Raw genomic sequence first — 19413 nt, 5'->3', positions numbered from 1 at the left:
GCAGAAGCAGGAGGCGGCCACAACCCAAGGGATGCCGGAGGCACCAGAGACTGGAGGAGGCCAGGAAGGTCCTCCCTGGGAGCCTGCAGGGGAGCGCGGCCCCACCGACACCCTGACCTCGGACTTCTGGCCTCCAGGACTGCGAGAGAATGAGCGTGTGGCGTTTTCACTGGCCGGTGCGCGGCAACCGGCCCCAGCAGCCGCAGGAAACACCCCGCCAAGTCACGGTGTGCCAGACACCCGGGGCACCTGGCGCTCCAGGAGGGTGAGGGCAGCCCAGCTGTCAGCAAAGCCTTCCCGACAAGGAGTCACCTTTGCCTGGGTTTGGCTGCCCGGGGGGCCACCACCAGAGAAAAAGGACCACAGCAGCCAGGGGCACCATGCTCTCCGCCCACAGGCACTGTGCCACAGCCTGGTCTCAAAGATCTCACTGGCTCTCCTGGTGCTGCAGGGGAAGGAGGGACATGCCCTGCCAAGGTCCCACAGCCAGGGAGGGACCAAAAGACCTCAGGCCTTGCCGCGGGGCACATGCATCCTCGGGGAATACATCCTCTGTATTCCTCGGTTCCGGTCGGCTGGTCCCCGGTGGGAAAGACCCCAGACTCAGAGCAGCTGCCCTGAAGTGGGCAGACCGGGTCACGTCAGGGAGGAGTGAGGCCAGGTTACCACGGCTGAAGCTCCGGTCAGACGTCTCCCTGGGCCCGAGGGACCAAGCTGGGGACATTTCAGCAACTTGCCCCCACCCCCCAAGCCCTTCCTGCCTTCCAGTCTCTCCAGGGCCAGCAGCTCAGTCACAGCCAAGGGTCACAATGGAGCCCCAGGTCAGCAGCCCCTCCCTGGAGCTGCAGGCCCCCAACATGGCCGGCTGTCTCTGGAATCTCCACCCACTACGCATGTCCGCCTTGCTCCCCAGTGGGAGGGCACCCTGTGAGCACAGCAGAACCTGGGGGAGGGGGAGCAGGAGCCCTGAGAAGCCCGGCTGAGCCCCTTCCGCCGTCTTGGGAGTGACCGTGTGCAGGTGTATGTGGAACACAGGTCCAGCGATCGGGGAGAAGGAGCTGAAGGCAGAGTAGTCCTGGAGGATGTGGTTGAGGTGAGCAAATGGGCCTCCCCACACAGACTTGGGGCCCCACCTTGCAGCTACCCTAGCCCTGGAACCCCCCAGGGTCCCTGGTTTCTGCCATCAAGCCTGGCTCTTCCTGGAGCCTCATCTACAGGGTCTGATCTGCACTGGGAGCTCAGAAGGCAGGTGTGAGGAGCCTGCTCCCATCTGCGGGGGTGGAGACCCCAGAATCCACACCCAAAGGCTGCTGGGAGCACATAAGGGGGTGGGAGGGGAAGGCAGGAAGAGGAGTCCTGAGGGCAGCTCTGAGGCTGGGGTGGGTACCCTCCGCCACCTCCACCTCCGCCAGGTCACTGTGCTGCCCTGCAGCTGGCCCCAGAGAGGTGCTGGTGAATGGGTACACAGGTGTGCACGCACACACATGGGGCTGCAGGAGCAGAAGGAGGAAGGAGCCCCAGCCCAGACTCGGCCCAGCCCTGGGGAGTATGAGGCAGTGAAGGGACGCCCGCATTCCTGCCGGCTCTGACCCCTCTGCAGGCCCTGACTCCTCTGCCAGCTCTGACCTCCCTGCCAGCCCGACCCCTCTGCATGGGCCCAGACTAGCCAGCTCTCGACTGGGCTGGTCAGCTGAGGCAGCCTCCTTTGTCCCTTTGTGCTGGGCGAGTGGAAAGGACAAAAGCTGTTCTCCCGGCTGGCTAGCTGCTGCTGCCGGAGATGCCTCCAGGAGCCCTTCCTCCCTCTGCCTCCATGTGCGCCTGTTACACAACAGACCTAAGAATAATCCGAAGGGCGGTCGGAGTGGAGCTGCCCCGCCTCCTGGGACCCCTGCAGCTGGGGGGAGGGAGGGGCTCGAGGCACACAGCTCCTGCTTCTGCCTGGGGCCCCAGTCTGTCAAGGGCCACCCCACCCCCAGCCCCGAGAGACCTGGCTGCAGGGTCCTAACTCCAGCCTAAATCCCCCAACTCGCAGGCAGGGCTGAGCCACAAGTTGTGAATAGCAGCGCGAGTGGCAGTGGGACCCCAGAATCCAGGGCCACTTGTGCCCAGGGGCCCTTGGAGACAAGAGTCCCAGCTGGGCCTGTGACAGCCCCAGAGCGGGCAGCAGCGGGGAAGCTGGGCCTTCAGTGGGTGCGCTGATGTATAAGCCCCCAGTGGCCACCCCTTCCTGGCAGCCAGGGGCAGCACCCAGGCTAGGTCTGAGGCAGACAGGGAAGCAGGACGGGGGTGGGAAGGCCGGCCAGGCAGCGGGAGGGACCCACTGGGCTGGTCCTCAGCCCCCCTCCCGTCAGCGTGCCCATCACTGGAGCAGGTGGCCAGCAGCTCATGGGGCTCTGGCGTGGGGCTCTGGCATGGGGCTCGGGCCAGGCTCCCTCCGTTCCCGGACAGACGGCACTGTGGGTGCGACAGTTAGCAGCTAATGAAGTGGTCCTATTAGGCGCACTAATAGGACAGAGTAACAGAAGATATGCAAATTGGTCCGAAGCTCTTCATGTGTTGTGGACATTAAAAATTAAAATCCAATTACAACTCGTATTGTCAGACCTGGCTGCTGCGGCTTCCGGCAATCCGTGTGTGCGGTGCGGATTATGTAACCTGAACTCCGGTGGTGGGAGTGAGGGCCTCGGGAACTGGGCTGCCGGGCCCCCACCACCACCTAGGAGGGTCTGTAGGGGGTCTCTCCTGCCCACCAGCTCCTCTGCCCCCCACCCCGGGCGGGCTCCCTACATGGTCACCCACAGGAGGGGCTGCTGCCAACCTGTCCCCACCCTCCCCCGTGCCCCCAGCTGTTTCCCACTCACAGCCAGCTCTGCCAGAGGCTGGACATCAGGCCTGACCCCAGCCTCAGGCTCAGGGATCTGAGGCCAAGACCACCAGACTGAGCCCCGAGCCCCGTGTCTTCCACACACTGTCCAGCTGACACTCCCACCAGTTCCCCAGCCACTGCCCAGGCCGGTTCCAGCCTCTTCTCTCACTGCCCTGGGTTCCCTGGGGACATGCCAAGCAGGCGCCAGTCTCCCTCCCTGCCTCATCCAGACGAGGCTGAAAGCTCAGCTCTCTCACCTCCCAGAGGGCAGGGCCATCAGGCGGTCAGCCTCCAGGAAGGGGCCTGTGGGGACCCTCAGCACAGCCACAGGCACCCACTTGCCCAGTGCACACCTGCCTCCCTCATCCTTTCCAGACCCCAGACCCTCCCCTAGGGCGGTGCAGAGAATGTGGCTCTGGCTTAAGTGCAGAGCGAACGTTTTGGGGGCCAATATAGAGCCGACTTCTCCCATCAGCCCAGGGTCCTAGGGGAGACCAACAGGCTGGCTGTGTCCCCATCAACCAAGCAGGAGGTAGGACAGTGGCCTCTCTCTCTAACTTGCCCCTCCCTGGCCTCCCATGGTGCCTGAATCCTCTCTGAGGCTGCACCTCGATGAAGGAGTCTCTGGGATCAGACACCCAGGCCGGCAGACACCATGGGCTCCCCAAGACAGGGGTGTTGGGCACCGTGACCCCACCTCACCAGACCAAAGTGTCAGGGGAGGAAGAGGATGCGGATCGGGTCCATTCTCATGGAGGGAGAAGGCCATGGGGGAAGGGCAGTCCCAGTGGTCTCAGGGGTCACAGTGGGGATCAGTGGCCACCTTGGCTGCCTCCAGTGTCACCAGACAGTGTGGGAGGCGGGGAGTGGAGGGGACGGGAAGCCGCCTATCTCCTTGGCATCTTCCTCCACCCGCTCCAGCAGAGCCCATCTCCCCTAAAGAACACCCTGTAGCTCTCTGCCGCAGGTCCAGAGTCCAGGAGGCCCCTCAGCAGTGGACACTCAGACACTTCCCCCTCCCGTGTCCTACAGACCACGCCGCAGGGCCGCCCCAGGGCCTCCTGAGCTCCCGCCTGCCTGGGCAGTGCCTGCTGCACCCCACCTGCTAGTGCAGGGAGAGGCCGGCTCCCCCCAGACGCGCACCTGCAGCCTGGGCAGATGTGCCCATGCGGCAATCCACGCAGCACCTCCCGGACCCACAGGGTGCCCTGCGGCACCATCCGGCAGGGGTCAGAGGTGTCCGGCCGGGGCTCAGCACGGATCATTCTCAGCATGGTCACAACCCCAGTGCGACCTCCGCGGAAGCCCGGGGAGGAAAGTTTTTAGAGGGGCGGCCCCCAGATCCGTCCCCGTCACCTCAGGCCGCCCGGAGAGCTCAAGACGGCTCCGCCCGTCCCGCCCACAGTCCCGCACCCGCACCCGCACCCGTGCCCGTGCCACCGCGATCCGAGCCTCCGCTCCCGGGTCTGAAGCCCAGGCAGCTCGGCTCGGACCCGCACCAGGGCTGCGGCGCCCCCGCGCGTCCACCCGCGCATCCCGGTTGGCGGCGGCGCAGCGGCAGGAGCGGCACCTACTGTGCTTCTGCGGGGCGGCTCCCGCGTCCATTGTCTCCGTGGCGGCGGCAGCGAGGGCGGCGGGGGCGGGGGCTGCGGGCCGGGGGGCGCAGTCAGCGGCCGGGCTCTGACTCCGACTGGGGCGCGGGCTCCCGCGGCATCGCCCCGCCGACTCGGGCGGCCCGCGGCGGGCTGTGCGCGGTGACACTGCGCCCCGTGGAGGCGCCGCGCGAGGAGCGCGCTGTCACTCGTGCCGCCCGCACCACACCCCCTGCCCGCCCCGCGCCGGGAGGGGGCCGGGGGCGCGGGCTCCGCCACAGGCACCGGGCGGGGGGGCAGATCAGGCGCAACCGGGAGAGCGCGGCGCGCAGAACAGGTGGGGCGCTGGGCGCACGGCGGGGCCAGCCGGCCCGCCCCGCGCCCGCCGCAGCCAAAGTACTTTCTCCGCAAAGATGCTCCCTCGGCCTTCGGCTTCTCCCACCTCCCCCTCCGCCTCCCTCCGGCTCCCCGTGACCCCAGCCGGCGGGACCGGGAAGGGGGCGGGGCCGAGAGCGCTTCCCATCTCCAGGCTGGGCGTTTGCCCAGGCGCCGGGAGAAGCCAAGACAGGGGCCTTGGCGACATTACTCCCCACCCCCCACCCCATCACCCTGGTGTTCGAGGACTGGGGCTTGGGCCACCCCTCCCCCAACTAAGATGTCAGGGGCACGTGCAGACCCTTGCAGAAGTGCCTAGCACTGCTGAGGAGGGGGTACAGCCCAGCCCCAAGAGGGTGGCAGGGCACCCTTAGCTCCCATCGGGCGGCCATCCACCCACCTCTGGTGGGAGGGAGCTTGGTGCTGCATCCTGTGCCCCGGGGACAACCAGGAAGACCCTTCCCCTGGTCAGGTCCCTAGCCCCACACCAGCCACCCCTTCCACTGTTTCAGACCCTGGAGGCCCAAAGTCGCCACACAGACAGGACCTAGACCCTGAGGACCCTCCCTGCCCACCAGGTTTCTCTGCTTCCAGGCACTTCCTCCTTTCCCGGCTCTGCTGCAGGCAGCCATGAAGGAGGAGGGGGGAGGCAAGTCAAGAGAGACTGCCCAGCTCTCGCCTGTGTCCAGAGAGGCCTCAACTCCCCCAGGCCTGCCTTGGCCACAGAGCGAAGAGGCAGAACTTGGCAGACTCTGGAATAAGAAGGGCTCCTGCGCTCAGAGCCCCCCAGTTTACCCACAAGGCCAGCCTCTGGCCTTAGAGGGAAGCCACAGCGTTCACCCTAGGGCAGCCCCGTGCACCCACACCATGCTGCTTCTGCACCCAAGGGTCCCTGGACTTTGTTCTCTGGGTCTGATATGAGTGGTTCAGACCGGGAGGGGTCCTCGCCAGAGCTGAAAAAGGGGCACAGGCCACTAAGGACGCACACATCCCTGGGCCCGCCAGCTCCGCCTGCCAGGGACAGGAAAGGCTGAGTCTTAAGATGAGGCCCAAGATGGGCACCAAGCTGGGAACCAGGAAGGAGGCCAGGGGTGGGGTAGGGGTGCGTGGGAGCATGTCACTCGGGACCCGTGTTGCCAGAGTTTCTATTTTGCTCTCCAAAGCAGACCCTGCCCACTATCTGGCCCTGGCATAGTGACTGAAGAGGAGACGGAAGACACAGGTGCACGTTGTGGTTCCCCACAGATTCACGAGGGGCCTCAGTCTCCCCTCCAGGCCTCAGTCCCCAGGAATAGACTTGCTGGTGTCTACGGTTCTTTCCCGATGGCTGCAGCCCAGGTGGTTTCTGACTCCCCCAAGCAGTCTATTGCTTGGCTGTGCCCCAGAGCCTGGGCGTGGTCAGGATTCCTCCTGGTGCAAAGCTCACCACGGACAGACTGTGTCCTGCCGCCTGCAGGGCCAGCTCGGCTCCCGAGGCTTTCTGCTTTCCAGGAGCACCAGGCAGTGCCATCTCCACACAGCCCTGGAGACTCTGTGCCGGGTGTGTGTTCCCGGATGTTTCATCTGGCCGAGGCTGGGCAGGCTCCAGCGGCCTCTGCCCAGGGCCATGAGCCTGCAGTGAAGCCTCCATCACTACCGTGAGGGGCTGACAGAGCCCTGTGCCCTGAGGTGTAGCTGCCTTAATGGGGGCTGTGGATGGAAGGCGAAGAGAGCTGCTCCTCCCCCGGCGAACCCTGCCGCAGCTCCAGAGCTTCCTCTCGAAGGAAAGGCTAGTTCCGGGCTCCCCTGGCCACACCGGTACACAGGACTCCCGGACTCCACCCTGGCTTCCTCTCCCGGGGTGCTGGCTCCCGCAGCTTCTCTGCTCACCCCTACACCAAGGACCCAATGCACAGGCCAGGGCAGAGCTGCTGCTCCTCCCTCTCCTCCCCAGGAGGAAACCCCGCCGTGACAGCACCAGCTGGTCTGGGATCCCAAAGTGAGAGTGGACTCAGCAGATGAGTGGAGGATGGACGTGCCAGTCGACGCTCAGAAACGTGCAGGAGGAATAAATGAGGTGTGGGTGAATGAATGAGTACCCACAGAGCTCTGTGCTGTGAATGAACGTGCCCAGGCTCCTGCCCACCCCCATGCCCCCACGCTCAGCCCCTCCCAGCGCAGGCCCAGGAGCTGGCAGAAGCCAAGCCCAGGCCGGATGGGATGCCTGCGTGGAGCTGGGAGTTGTTCTGGGACCACACCTGTGGTGCCAGCACCTCTTGGCTCCTGAGGCTTCATTCACAGCAGGGGCCGGGCAGCAGGGGCTGGCAGCGGGGCTCTCTCCTATGCTTTTCCCATTCCCCGGCCCTCTAAGGGCTTGTCTCAGACTAAAGCCTGAGCACCCTCTTCACTGCCTGGCTTAGAGACGCCCGGGAGCTGAGTGCAGTCAGGATGGGGACCCACCCCCTCCACTTCCTGGGCACCTGGAGCGGGCAGTGCCCTCTGAACCATGCCCATCTGCACCCCCTTTCCCGGACAGCATGGGCAGTTTCCTGGGGGCAGGACCACCCGGGCACAGCCAGATCTCAGCAGTTGTGGAGCTCAGTGGCCTCAGATGAAGCCCCAGGAGGAAAGACCCACAGCCTTCCGTCCCCAGGGGGATGTGGCCAAGCACCAGCGACCCAGGGACAGAAGCAGAGAGATGAAACCAACAGTAATGAGACAGAAGCCTGGCCTCCTGCACGAAGCCAAAACTGAAATGCAAATTGGAAACCATGAAAGAAATCTCCATCCTGAGCCAGAGGCTCCAAGAATCCCTGGTCAGAGCACACAAGATCCCTGGGCAGGTTGGGCAGGGCCAGTGACAGACGTGGAGAGAGGCCGCCTGCTCACGGCAGGCTGTGTGGAGGCACCCACCACCATGCTGGGCGCTCCTGGGGCCAACGCCAGCAGCCAGGGCACACCGCCTGCCCCCCACCCGAGAGCCTCCCCAGCTCCAGCCCTCCCAGCCAGTCTTCCTTCCCAGGCTCTCCCAGATGGGCCACTTCCTGGACCATACCCACAGACCCCATCTGGCCTGCAGGCCTCACTCCAATACACCCACCCCTGCGGCTGGACCACAGGCTACATCAGCCCACTCAGCCTGGCACCCAGGGCCCTGTGGACAGGCTGCAGCTGCCTTCTCTATCCTGTTTACCTTCCCTCACAGACACTCCCCCAGGCCTGACTCCCCCTGCTCCACAGGCCCCCTGCTCACCCCTGCCTGGTTTCCAAGGTCAGGAGCAGGGCACCTCCTCTGGGAAGCCTCCCTGGTTGCCTTGTCCCCCACAGTGTCCCAACGACCTTGCCCTGATTTTGAGTCTTCCCTTCACATTAAGATCGTGAGGCCCCTGCAGGCAGGGAGCTGCGTGCCCACTGCCCTCGAACACTCCGGCCAGGCCTGGTGTCTCTGAGGCAATGCCTTTCCTCAGTGGAGAAGAATCCAGCCTGACTCTGACGGCCTCTCCCCACAGACCCCGGGACTCTCCCCCGCGGGCAGCAGTATCAGCTCCAGGTGAACAGATGGCTCCGGGCCAGAGACCTGGGCGGGAGGTCTCAGAGGCCTTACTGCAGCCTGAGGTCACCACGGAGGACAGACAGGCCGGAGAGGCACAGCTGAGCACTGCAGAGAGAGCAAGTGCACGCAACCCAATTAGGTAAACGTGCAATCCTCAGAGGCTAAATTTAGAAAGTATGTGTTTCATTTTCCACCAGCATCTGGTCTGAAGACATCCGGTTCTCCATCAGAACTCAAGACAACGAACGGGTAGGATCGGATCAGCTGGCCCTGGCTCAGCTTCCCATGAACAAGGCCCAGAGCCGGGGGGCAGCCCTGGGGTCAGGGACCAGGTCTGGCCAGCACTGGGGTGGGTGGGAGCCCACAGGGCATGCCCAGGCCCTGACAGGGAAGGGCTGAGCCTCCTGCCCTGAGACCCCCAGGCACTTTGCTGCATGGGCTGGTGCCAACAAGAAGGGTGAGGACACCCTCTGGGGGCCAAAGGTCTTTATGGGCACTGCCTGCCCTTAGGAATCATTGAGGCCTGGCACATGTTTTTCTCTGAGGGGGAAACTGAGGCACAAAGAGAGAAAGGCACCTGCCCAGGGTCCCCAGAGACTTGGTATCCTGCCTTGAAACAGCCTCTCTCATTGGCAAGGAAGATAATTCCATTCAGGTCTAGCAAGACAGGGACCTGGGAGCTGGGTCAGGGCTGGGAGGGCATAGTCTAAGCCACTTCTACTCGGAGCCACCCATGTGGCCAGAGCCGGGCTCCATCGGCCCGCCCAGATCCCTGGGCAGGGCAGCCCACGCCGGCGGAGGCGGGCAAAACACTCAATGCTGCCGCGAACTGCCGGGGATCCCCCTGCACACGCTGCGCCCCCGGAGGCCCCCAGGTCTGCAGGGAAGGTGTCCATGGGACCAGAGGCCCTTCTGGCACACAGGGTGGCAGACTGGTGGGCCGACAGCGTGACGGGGGGTGCTCCCAGCCGGAATGATTCAAGCCAATCTGGAAGAAAATAGACCTCCAGGCTGTGGGGAGCAGGTGTTGGGAGGAGGGGGCAAGACGGCGCCTTCACCTGCACCAGCCACGGTGGCCGGGGTGCCCCCTCCTGGGCAATCAACGAGGACGATGTGGAGAAGCACAGGCCCCCTCCCCTTCCTGTTGGCACCCACACCCAGAGCCCTCACGCTGCCCTCTCTGACGGAGCCCAGGGCCACGTGTGCACACCCCTGCTGGGGGTGAGTTGGAGGGGACATGGCAGGGAGATGGGAGATGGCACAGGAGGGACTGCCTCCTGGACACAGACCAGGGGGCAGAGACCGGTGGGACCCAGGGACACTGGGCCCTGCCCTTTCTTCTTACTCCATGCCAGCCGGGCCCACTGCACACTTCCTCATAAACCAACTGTCGCCTGCACGGGGCCGGGCGCCAGCGCATGCCGTCTGCTGAGTGCGGTTCATCTCCGCGCTTGCTCATTTCCACGGCGGCTGACAGGCACGCTCAGAGCGTCCCCAGGCTCTGAGCCAGGTGGCTGGGAGTGCAGTGTGACCCTGCCCTGGGGGAGGCCTCAGGCCAGGGACCTGCAAAGCCAGCACCCAACCAAGTCGCCTAGAGCTTTACTAATGCTGAGGCAGCAGGTGCCAGGTGGGTCTGGAGGGACCTTGGCGGCCGCTCAGTGGGGGTGGGGTGGCAGAGGCAGGCAGGGGCCAGATTGTGGAAGGCCTTCGAGGCCAGAGGAGGCAGTGACAGGCGAGTTCCAGAAGACCACTGAGATGGACGGCCATGTGTGTGGGTGCGTGTATTGTGTGTGTGTGTGTGGTTTGGGTGCGTGTGAACATGTGCTGTGTGTACGTGCACATGTGTTTCCCTATGTGTGTGTGGGGGGCATGGGTATACATATATATGTGCACATATGTGTGTGGTGTGCACACGCGTATGTGCATGTCTGCACAAATGTGTGTGCGTGTGCATGTGTGTGTTGCCTGTCCCTAGAGGGAGAGGCAGGGAGCAGGCGATCTGGCTATGGCCCCTGCTTAGCCAGGTGTGACTTGAGGTGGTTCTGAAGGGGTGGGGGCTGCAGGGGTGGAGCAAAGAGGGGACACGAGACAGGAGAGCAACCCCCGGGATGGATGGTGGGTGGGAGTGCGTTCCCAGGATCTGGACCCCCCCATTTGCGGTGGGTGCTATTTGTCCAGCAGGGAGGCCTGGAGTCGGGGTCTGAGGTTGAGTTTTCAGGGATGATGAGTTTGAGATTTGGGCAGAGCCGTCCAGCCAGCCAGGGGAGGTCTGTCCGTCCTGGGCAGGAGTCGGGGCTGAGCACTGCATGGAGCAACCCTAGAGAATGTGGGGGGCTCTGGAACAGGAGTCTGTGCTCAGAGAGGAGGGGCTTGCAGCCCACCAAGGCGCTGAAATTGGCAGAGCAACCCCGGGCCATAGCCCAAGCCCGCTCCCTTCCAGCCAAGCCCTCCATGACCCGGGGACCTGACCTGGCCTTGCTGCTCCCTCATCTGCCCGCTGGGCCCGGCGCAACACCGAGCACCTGACCCATGGGGGCTGCCCTGCCCCACAGAAGGCAAGAGGCCCGGCGGCCCTGTCTGGGCTGGGGACTGTGGGAGGGTCTTGGGACCTCAGGTCCCCATGCTTGCTCCCACCCAAGGTGCACCCTGGCACCAGAGCTCCCCACAAAGCCTCAGCTGGGTGGTCTCTTGGGACGCTCTAAACAGATGGGCCATGCTGCCCACACCCTCCCCTGCCTGCAGGTCCCTACCCACCCTGGCCCGGGAAGACCAGCCCTGCCCGCTTCACCAGACTCCAGGAGCCACTGTGCCCGGGACAAGGCTGCATGTCCCACTCAGTGTCAATTTTCAGGGCACTAGGAGAAGGGACTAGCCTAGCCCTCGGGCCATGCCTGCCAGCACAGCCTGCATAGCCACCCACCCCTGCCTCTCCAGGCCTCCCAGGAGACAGAGCCATAGGTGACAGCTCAACCCTGGGGAGCTGCCACTGACCTTGGAGGGAGGAACGGAGGAGGGAGGAAGGAGGAAGGGAGGAGGAGGGAGGGGGGGAGAAGGGAGGAGGAAGGAAGTAGGAAGGGAGGAGGGAGGAAGGGAGGAGGGGAGGGGGGGAGGAGGGGAGGAGGGAAGAGAGGAGGATGGGAGGAGAGAAGAGGGAGGAAGGAGGAAGGGAAGAGGGAGGAGGGAGGAAGGGAGGAGGGAGGAGGGAGGAAGAGAAGGGAGGAGGGAGGAGGAGGAAGGGAAGAGGGAGGAGGGAGGAGGGGGGAGGAGGGAGGGAAGAGGGAGGAGGGGAGGAGGGAGGGAAGAGGGAGGAGGGGAGGAGGGAGGGAAGAGGGAGGAGTGGAGGAGGGAGGGAAGAGGGAGGAAGGGAGGAGGGAGGAGAGGCCCTCACTCTTTTCCTGGCCGGAGGGAGAGAGATGATGAAAGCCGAAGTCTTAGCAGCAAATTCAGCCCTATACTGGGCAGAGCAGGTGTCCCCATTTGAGCCCCGCAGGTGTGGGGCCACTCACTGCAGGCTGAGCTGAGCCTCCCGTCGCAGGGGCTCTGTGCCCTGGCTGCCCACAGTTCATCATCTTCTCCACCCCAGCTGTATTCCACAGCCAGCAAAGGACCCTGAAAACCCAGTCTCCCCTCCTGGAGATCGCAGCTGGCCAGGCGCACTGTGGGCTCTGAGAGCCGTGTCACGCTGCACTCGGGCCCTGCTGGCCAGCAATTATTCCCACCTCCGTCCTCCCCAGGAACCCCATTGAGGCCCCCGGCCCCTTCCCCAGTCCCTGCAAAGAGAGGCCCCATGCCTGCTATCCCCACCTTACTAACACATGTCTCCAGCCTCTAGCCATTCCGAAGCTAAAACAGATTTGCTGGAGCCCTCTGACCACCCAGGGAGGTGTGAGAACACCCAACAGCTCAGAGCCCGGGGACCCTGGGCGTGAGCCTCACTCCCCTGTCCTCTCTAAGGAAACACCCTGGGCCCAGGTGCCCTCCCTGCAAGAGGCAGCACCCAGGCCCCCACCCACAGCCCCTGCCTGGCCTCTGGCCTGTTCACTGTCCCCAGGAGACAGGGGTTCCTGCAAGAAAGGTCCTCACCCCCGGGACCGTCTTCCACATGCTCTCCCTCATCCTGGTGAGCTCCACCCCTCCTCCAGCAGAGCTCCTGGACTGCCCACTTCTCTGCAGCCCGGGCAGGACCGTCCGGGTCAGTGTACCTGCGTCCTGCTGCTGGCAAAGCTAGGTCCCTGCGCCCCGGTGTTCTGCCCGGCCTGCTGCCTGCTGAGGCTTGCAGGCCATGAACTTCTCAGAACAAATCCCCCTGTGAAGCCAGCCATGGGCCACGAGGACACACTTCTAGGGGCCTGCCTTCCCGTGTGGGCTCAGGTCTCCCGGACAGCCTGGGCACAGCATGGGCGCCCGAGGACATACCCAACCCACAGCTGATCCTGCTCGGAGGTGGTTTCCACAGGGAGCCTCGGTTTCCAGGTGAAGCACATCATTAGTGCACTGGCACCAGGGAGTGGAGACACAACGGGCTCTCCCCACCTCTCGTGCGGCTGGCAGCCCGGGCAGCCTGGGGCTCCTCTACCGGCTGGGGGAAAGGGGGTTGCTGGAAGCCAGGCCCTTGCCACACTTGGCCCTTCCAGGACTGGAGGGTCCCACGGCCCAGTGTCCCGGCTTCCACAACTCAAAGAAAAGTCAAGGCCCCCGAGGCCAGTGATGGAGCTTGTGCCGCCCAGACCTGGCAGCAGCTGCTCTGTCTACAGAGGCAGAGTTTAATTTTGCTTTCCACAACCAGACTGCATTCTGGATACAGCTGTGGAGACAGATAAGGAACCTGTGCATGGGGGAAATACGCCCCTGCCAGAGCCCCCATGGGTGCCCAGGAGAGGAGGGGCCCCACGCAGCCACTGCACCTGCCAGAGCCTCCAGGGGTGCCTGGGAGAGGAAGGGCCCCACGCTGCCACTGCACAAGGAGCCGGGGCCACTTCCCCAGGTCGTAGACGGCTCTGAAGGTGAGTCCGTGTGTCCTGCCTCCTTCTAGAAAAGCCTCTGACCCGACTTCAGGCAGGGACTGACCCAGGGAAGGCACAGTGCCCCCTGCACAGGCGCCCAGGCGAAGCCCCCACCAGCGCCTGGCACACCCAGCCACCTCTCTTGTTGCTCAGTAAGAAGCCGAAGGTGGGAGCTTCAAAGAGCTCGGTGCACATACATCAAACGCCACCCAGGGAGACCCGCCACGAAGCCGGATGCGTGATGCCTGCGCAGGAACCTCCTGCAACGTTGGTGACAGCAGCACATCGAGTTTCCTGGGTGCCCGGGGAGACCGCACCGCTGCACCCTTGGAGCACGAGGCAGACACTCAAAGCCGGCTCCAGAGGAAAAGTCAAAGGTTCAAAGGGACCAAGCAGCCAGCATCATCCAGGGCCCCGGCGTGGGCACGTCTGGGGAGGGAGTCAGTGGCTCTGAGGGGTTTGGGGAGCAGGCAGGGGCTCTGCCTAACCCAGGCACACAAAGGCACAAAGAAGCGGGGAGAGGCGGATGGCAATGCCGGATCTGATTTTCTCCCTTGTCGTTTTCTGTATTTTCCAAAGTATCTCCTCTGAGTGAGTCTTGCTTTCATGATCACGGAAAAAAGAAACATATAAGAGCTGCCAACATAAGAGCTGGCGTAGAGTCAGAGGGAAAACGCAGATCTGAGTGCACTTTGAAGTCAGAAAGCCCCCAGGGAGGCTCCTATTGTGCGGACACACTGTTCCCACCTGTGCCAGCCTCAAGGCGCCGAGGCTGAGCCGCTCCAGCTCCAGCTCAGTGAGAATGGGGGCACACATACTCCAGCAGCCCTGAGCCCCAAGGACCACAGCCTCCCGCTGGAGCACTCCAGGGGACAGGATCACACCAGCCCGGATAGGCCTCAGCAGCCCCCCGCCAAGTAGGGTCGTGCTGCCAGTCTCATCCATATGGAGATGCCAGGGAGGGCCCACCAGCCCTCAGAGGCCAGGTGCACATGCGGTCAGCCCTACAAAACCTGCCTGCCTCTGCTCCCAGCACCACCACCCACACCACAGCACACTGGTCCTCCCCGGACACCTGAGCATGTACACAGCAGGGGCCGGGAGCTGAGCTGGGAGGGGAACAGTGGAAGGAGGACCCCCTTTTACCCCCCTTTACCCTCACTGGCTCAGTATTAGGGGGCAGCCCGAAGAAGGCTCTCACCTCTGAGTTCAATAAGCTGCCCGATCCTCCCAGAGGGAAACACGGCCCCAACCTCAGGGACAGGACGGGGCAAGGGCAGGCACTTGAAGCCCAGCCATGGGCACTGGTGGGTCACAGGCAGGGAGGGTCCCCAGGTTCTTCCACCCAGCCCGTGTGCGCATTGGGAAGAGAAGGGGGCACCGCCACAGACCCCTCCCCACCTGACCGACAGGACAGACCTCCAGGCACCTCCCAGGGGCAGCTCCTGTGACAGCCCCTCCAGTGGGGGCAGCTGGGGACCCTCCCTGCTGTGGGAGGGCAGTGGTGTCCATTCATGCAAGCCTGCACAGCGGGCTCTGACCCTCCACCTCTGGCATCTGGCCCCAGGCACTGAGAGGCTCAGGGATCAGGAGTGGGGGCTCCCAGAGCCTGGAGGGTGCACTGTCCAGGCAGCTCAGACCCTCGACATGCCCAGCAGGGGCTCCCAGGCCCAGGGCGCTGAGTGTGGGAGCCGGGTGCACACTCCAGGCTGCGCCATGGGCCCGGCCACGTGCCCAGCAGTTATTTGCATTCTTCCCCACCCGTTAGCCCCGGGAGCTGGATCAAGCTGCTCTAAATGAAAGCCCGTTACCACGGATACACGAGAACTGGGGTAAGACAAATTGCACAGGGGATGGGGGTGCCGTCAGCCATGAGGGGCCAGCAGCACACGGAGCTGGCCCCAGTGCTGTCCCACGGCCCCCAACCTGGGCCCTCTGCTGTCCACCTGCCCCAGTTCCAGCCGGAGTGCTCAGTTCTTCACCCTCAAGCTGCACTCCCAAGCAGAGTCGACCCCCGTCCCCATCACTGCCCACGGCTTCAGGGCTGAGGGTGTGAGCCAGGAAGATGAGAGAGTCACCAGCCAGGCGCCAGCCCCAGCATCCTGGGGTCCTCACCACCTCATCTGCAGAGTCGGGCCTGGCCTCACTGTGGGTGGCCACGGCCATGAATCCCAGAGGAGGTAGCACAAAGCTGATGCCTCGTAAATGCGCGAGGTTCCATGCAAGCCTCCCTACCCGGGACCCCGAAACCCAATAGGCCAGGGCTGAGCCTGTCCTGGAGCAGGCCGGAGGCCCACACCACCTGGGGCACCTTGCCAACCACCGCCCTAATGTGCACAGGTAACTGAGCTCACATCAGTGGTGGCAGGCACCGACTCAAGGGGATGGGACACGATTCAGGCTCAACCAAGAAGGAGCCTCCCAGAAAGACCCCCAGGATGAGGGTAGGCCAGCACTCAGCACAAGACTGCCCTCCCTCAGCATCCACCAACCAGGCATGGGGTGGGGACAGTGACAAGTGGTAGGGACAGAGTCAGGGACTGTGATGAGGGGCAGGGCCAGCAGCAGGAGGGGATGCTGCAGGAGTCCCCTGTCCTGGAACTGTTGCCCCAGGACCCGACACTGTTTCTGCACACAGGACTGCTGGCTCCTCCCCCCTCCAAGCTCCTCCCCCGTCCAAGCTCCTCCCCCCTCCAGGCCCTGCCAGAGTTGGAAGCTCTCAGGGACTCTGGAAGCTCTGGAGGGAGGGGCGCAGCTTGCTCCCCTCCCCCATCCAGTCTCCCCATTCCCTGGTAGTCCATTCCAGACAGCTGCTGAAAGCCAGGGCCCCAAGCCCGGCAGGGGCTGTGTGCAGCCACACAGGCGCAGTTCCACCCTCAGATGGCGGAGACCTGTCTGGGCACATCTGAGAATGTGAGATTAACAAGCCGGAGCCACCTTTGTGAGGCACAGGCATGCACGGAGCATGAGCACACACACACACGCACTTGGGCACACACCACGTAGGCACAGGTGCAGACCCTCACGAGTGCAGGCAGATACACGCACACACGCAAGTGCTCACCACTGCCATGGTTCTCGCCTGAGAGCAGCTGCCCAGAGAGCAGCAAGGGCCCCCGGGGGGAGCAGAAGTGGCAGGTACTGATGTGCACACACAAACACACGCACACGCAGGGCAGCCAGCCGCAGGCCTGCTGCTCCAGGGCACCCCAGCAGAAGCTCAGGAGCTCAGGGGACCAGCTCCACGCCCCAAAGTCTCCACACTAGATCCCAGAGCTATCTGCCACATCGGGAGACCTTCGCCCTTCTGACAGTGACACCACCACCAAGAAGGAAGCATCGTGAGCTGCAGGGGCACCTCTCCCAGACCCCGCAGTGCAGCAGGTGGGCAGAGAGCGTCCCCCAAGAATGAACCCACCCCCTCTCTGCCCACACGAAGGAACACACACTGAGAGCTCTTGAATTGCACGCTGGGCTCCTCTGCACGTGGTGACCCCACCTGTCCTGGGGTGCTAGCAGAGCCCCCGTTCTCCCCAGGTGACATCACGGAACATCACGGTCACTGAACTGAACCCTGAATCATACTGTCCCTGGGCTCCAGGAAACAGAGACGCATTCAGCAGGAAAAGAACAATGTTCTCTGGCTTGGTGTGGGCAGCCAGGGCCTCACTCACCCACAGGCAGAATGTTGGCGCTCAAGAAAAGCCACCTGCTCTCCAGATCCGGACCTGGGTCCTCAGGCGGAAAAGCTGGGCCAGGAAAGGGGCCGGCTGTCGGGGGAGCCATCATGGAGGGACTGAGGACTGTCAGTGGGGACAGCAGTTGAAAGCTGGGACTGGCTGGGATCACCAGCTGGGGCCAGCCGTCCACAGGAGGCAGGAGGAGGCCTCTCTGAAGTCCCTCCACTCCCAGGGCCCTCGGTGTCCCTTGTCAGGGTGTAGCCTGGGCCAGCAGCTCATCACACACCTAGAGAGAGCAAGAAGGCCAGAGGGAGTCAGCAGGTAAGGTCGGTCCAGGCAAGTGCATAACTAGAGGGAGGGAGCACAGTGTGTGCCCAGCGACCCCTGCTGGCAGGCTCTGCATTGCAGCCCAGCTTCACTGCACCTTATAGGTAAATAGGCCACCAGAGTGGGTGTAGGCCAGGGCAGTGAGGCTGGGTAGCTGCGTCTGAACAGTCAGGTGGGAAGGACCAAAGGGCAGGGGAGGAGAGCCACAGGACCCCTCCCTGAAACCTCAAGTCTCTGGGGGAGTCACAGAGGAAGCCAGAGGACCAGGGACCTGAGGCCACAGCTTCCTCGATGCTCCAGCTGTTTCTCTGTGCTGACACTTTCCCCACAGCTTGATGAAATTCAAAGGCAAATAGGGAGTCACTTTACAGAAACCAGCCAGTCTTCCAGGAGCACATCTGCAAAGCAAGAGGTGCCTGGGGGCCAGGCACAGTGGCTCACGCCTGTAATCCCAGCACTGTGGGAGACTGAGGCGGGCAGATCACGTCCACATCCCAAACCCCACAACCTGTCCCAGCCAAAATACAAAAAAATTAGCTGGGTGTGGTGGTGGGTGCCTGTAGTCCCCTGCTACTCAGGAGGTTGAGGCAGGAGAATGAAAATGAAACCGGGAGGCGGGACCTGTCCATGACCAGCTACTCACTGCACTCCAGACTGGGTAACAGATGAGATTCCCCTGGTTCCCAGCCCACAGTCCTAGTCCCAGGTCCCGCAGTCCCGCCCCACCAAACCACCACCCATTCACTTAACCTGCTGAGGAGTCGCCTGTGGGATGGCAGGCAGCCCTTTCTCCTTTCTCCAGCCCTATGGTCTCACTGGTGTCACTCCTGGGGCCAGGGTCTCAGGCTCTTTCAGTCACCACTCAGCCCATGCAGTGAATCAAGGCCCCTTTGGTCTCCCTGGTAACATCTGCCAAGGGCAGCCCTGCTTGGCTGAGCTCCAGACCCCTAACTCTCACTGCTCCCCCAGAAGGGGCCCCAGGCTCCAAGTAGCCTCCATGTCCTGGCCCAGGGGTTCCATCCCACTAGCCTCTGCTCAGCCTCCCTGCCCAGAACCTGCCTTTCCACCACACCATCTGCCAACTCCTCACTCTCAGGCCAGCTCCTTTCAGAGCCTTTCTGGCCACCTTTTCCTTGGTGCCCGCCCCTCAGGGAGATGAGTGTCCTCCCTGGGGAGGGGATTAACAAGGGCCAGGCGGGCCTGGATTCTTCCCTGCCTGCCCAGTACAGATGCACATCAGGAGCCCTGGGCCCTCAGACACCCAGAGCCAGGCTCTACCAGGTGGGAAGAACAGCCAGGGCTGGGAAGGCCAGGCTTCTGGCGACATGTCTGTCTCCCCGGGGCCCTAGAAGCAGCCCTGGCAGGTAGGATCCCCACCCTTGACCTCGCCTCCCTCCTCACACCCAATCCCCAGGAAGGAGGACTCCTCGGCCACCTGTCCCCTCACCCTGCACACCTCAGGCCCCGGCCCTCCAGCCTCTCCCACCCCCTCCAATCGGCACAGACCGGGACTTGGCTGGCCCGGCGCCTCTGGCAGCCCTGGCCCCAGAAGATGGCAGGGAGACAGCGTCAGGCCACCCACCCCAGGGCCCCCAAGACTCTCGGCTCGCTCTCGACCAGAGGCCTCCCTCCTCGCCCAAGCCTGGTGGTGCCCAGCCCTCTCTCCAACGCCCCTCACCGCACTGCCCTGGCTCCAGGCTCACCCCCAGACATGGGGTCTCCCAGCCCAGGTTCCCTGAGGCGGCTGGAATGAGCAGTCCCTCAGCCGCAGGGCCCTGGAGGCTTGAGCTGATCCAGCCACCGTCCCGGCCGGCGACCAGCAGGTTCCTGAGCAGTTCCTGCGGCAGCGGGAGTGCAGGAGCTGTGCCCCGACACGTCTGCCAGCGCGAGGGCCGGGCGTGGGCTCCGCTGGGGCTGGCACAGTCCAACCTAATTAGGCAACAACGCCACGTCGGCTGCCGCAAGCCTAGGCGAAGCCACAGAGGACCATGAGGTCAGCCATTGGCGTAGGCCCCACAGCACGGCACCGGGCGAGCCA

The 19413-nt window shown here is 63.8% G+C and overlaps 1 protein-coding gene across 2 annotated transcripts in view; it reads right to left on the bottom strand.

Annotated features, from left to right (window-relative positions):
* Window positions 1–17806, bottom strand: part of PLCH2 (phospholipase C eta 2) — a 74066-nt gene extending 56260 nt beyond the window's left edge. Inside the window, exon 1 of one of the 2 annotated variants that reach the window (XM_031663747.1) lies at window positions 17043–17806. In XM_031663747.1, coding sequence (XP_031519607.1) covers window positions 17043–17157 — 115 coding nt within the window. In that variant the 5' untranslated portion in view covers window positions 17158–17806. Of the gene's footprint in view, window positions 1–4440; window positions 4616–17042 lie in introns of those variants that run through there. The other variant, XM_031663750.1, reaches the window with a different exon arrangement.
* Window positions 17807–19413: the final 1607 nt, after the last annotated feature.

This window comes from Papio anubis, chromosome 1 (genome assembly GCF_008728515.1).
Source record: "Papio anubis isolate 15944 chromosome 1, Panubis1.0, whole genome shotgun sequence".
NCBI lineage: Eukaryota > Metazoa > Chordata > Mammalia > Primates > Cercopithecidae > Papio > Papio anubis.
Note: the sequence above shows the minus strand (reverse complement) of the source record. Positions and strands in the feature narration are given on the sequence as shown.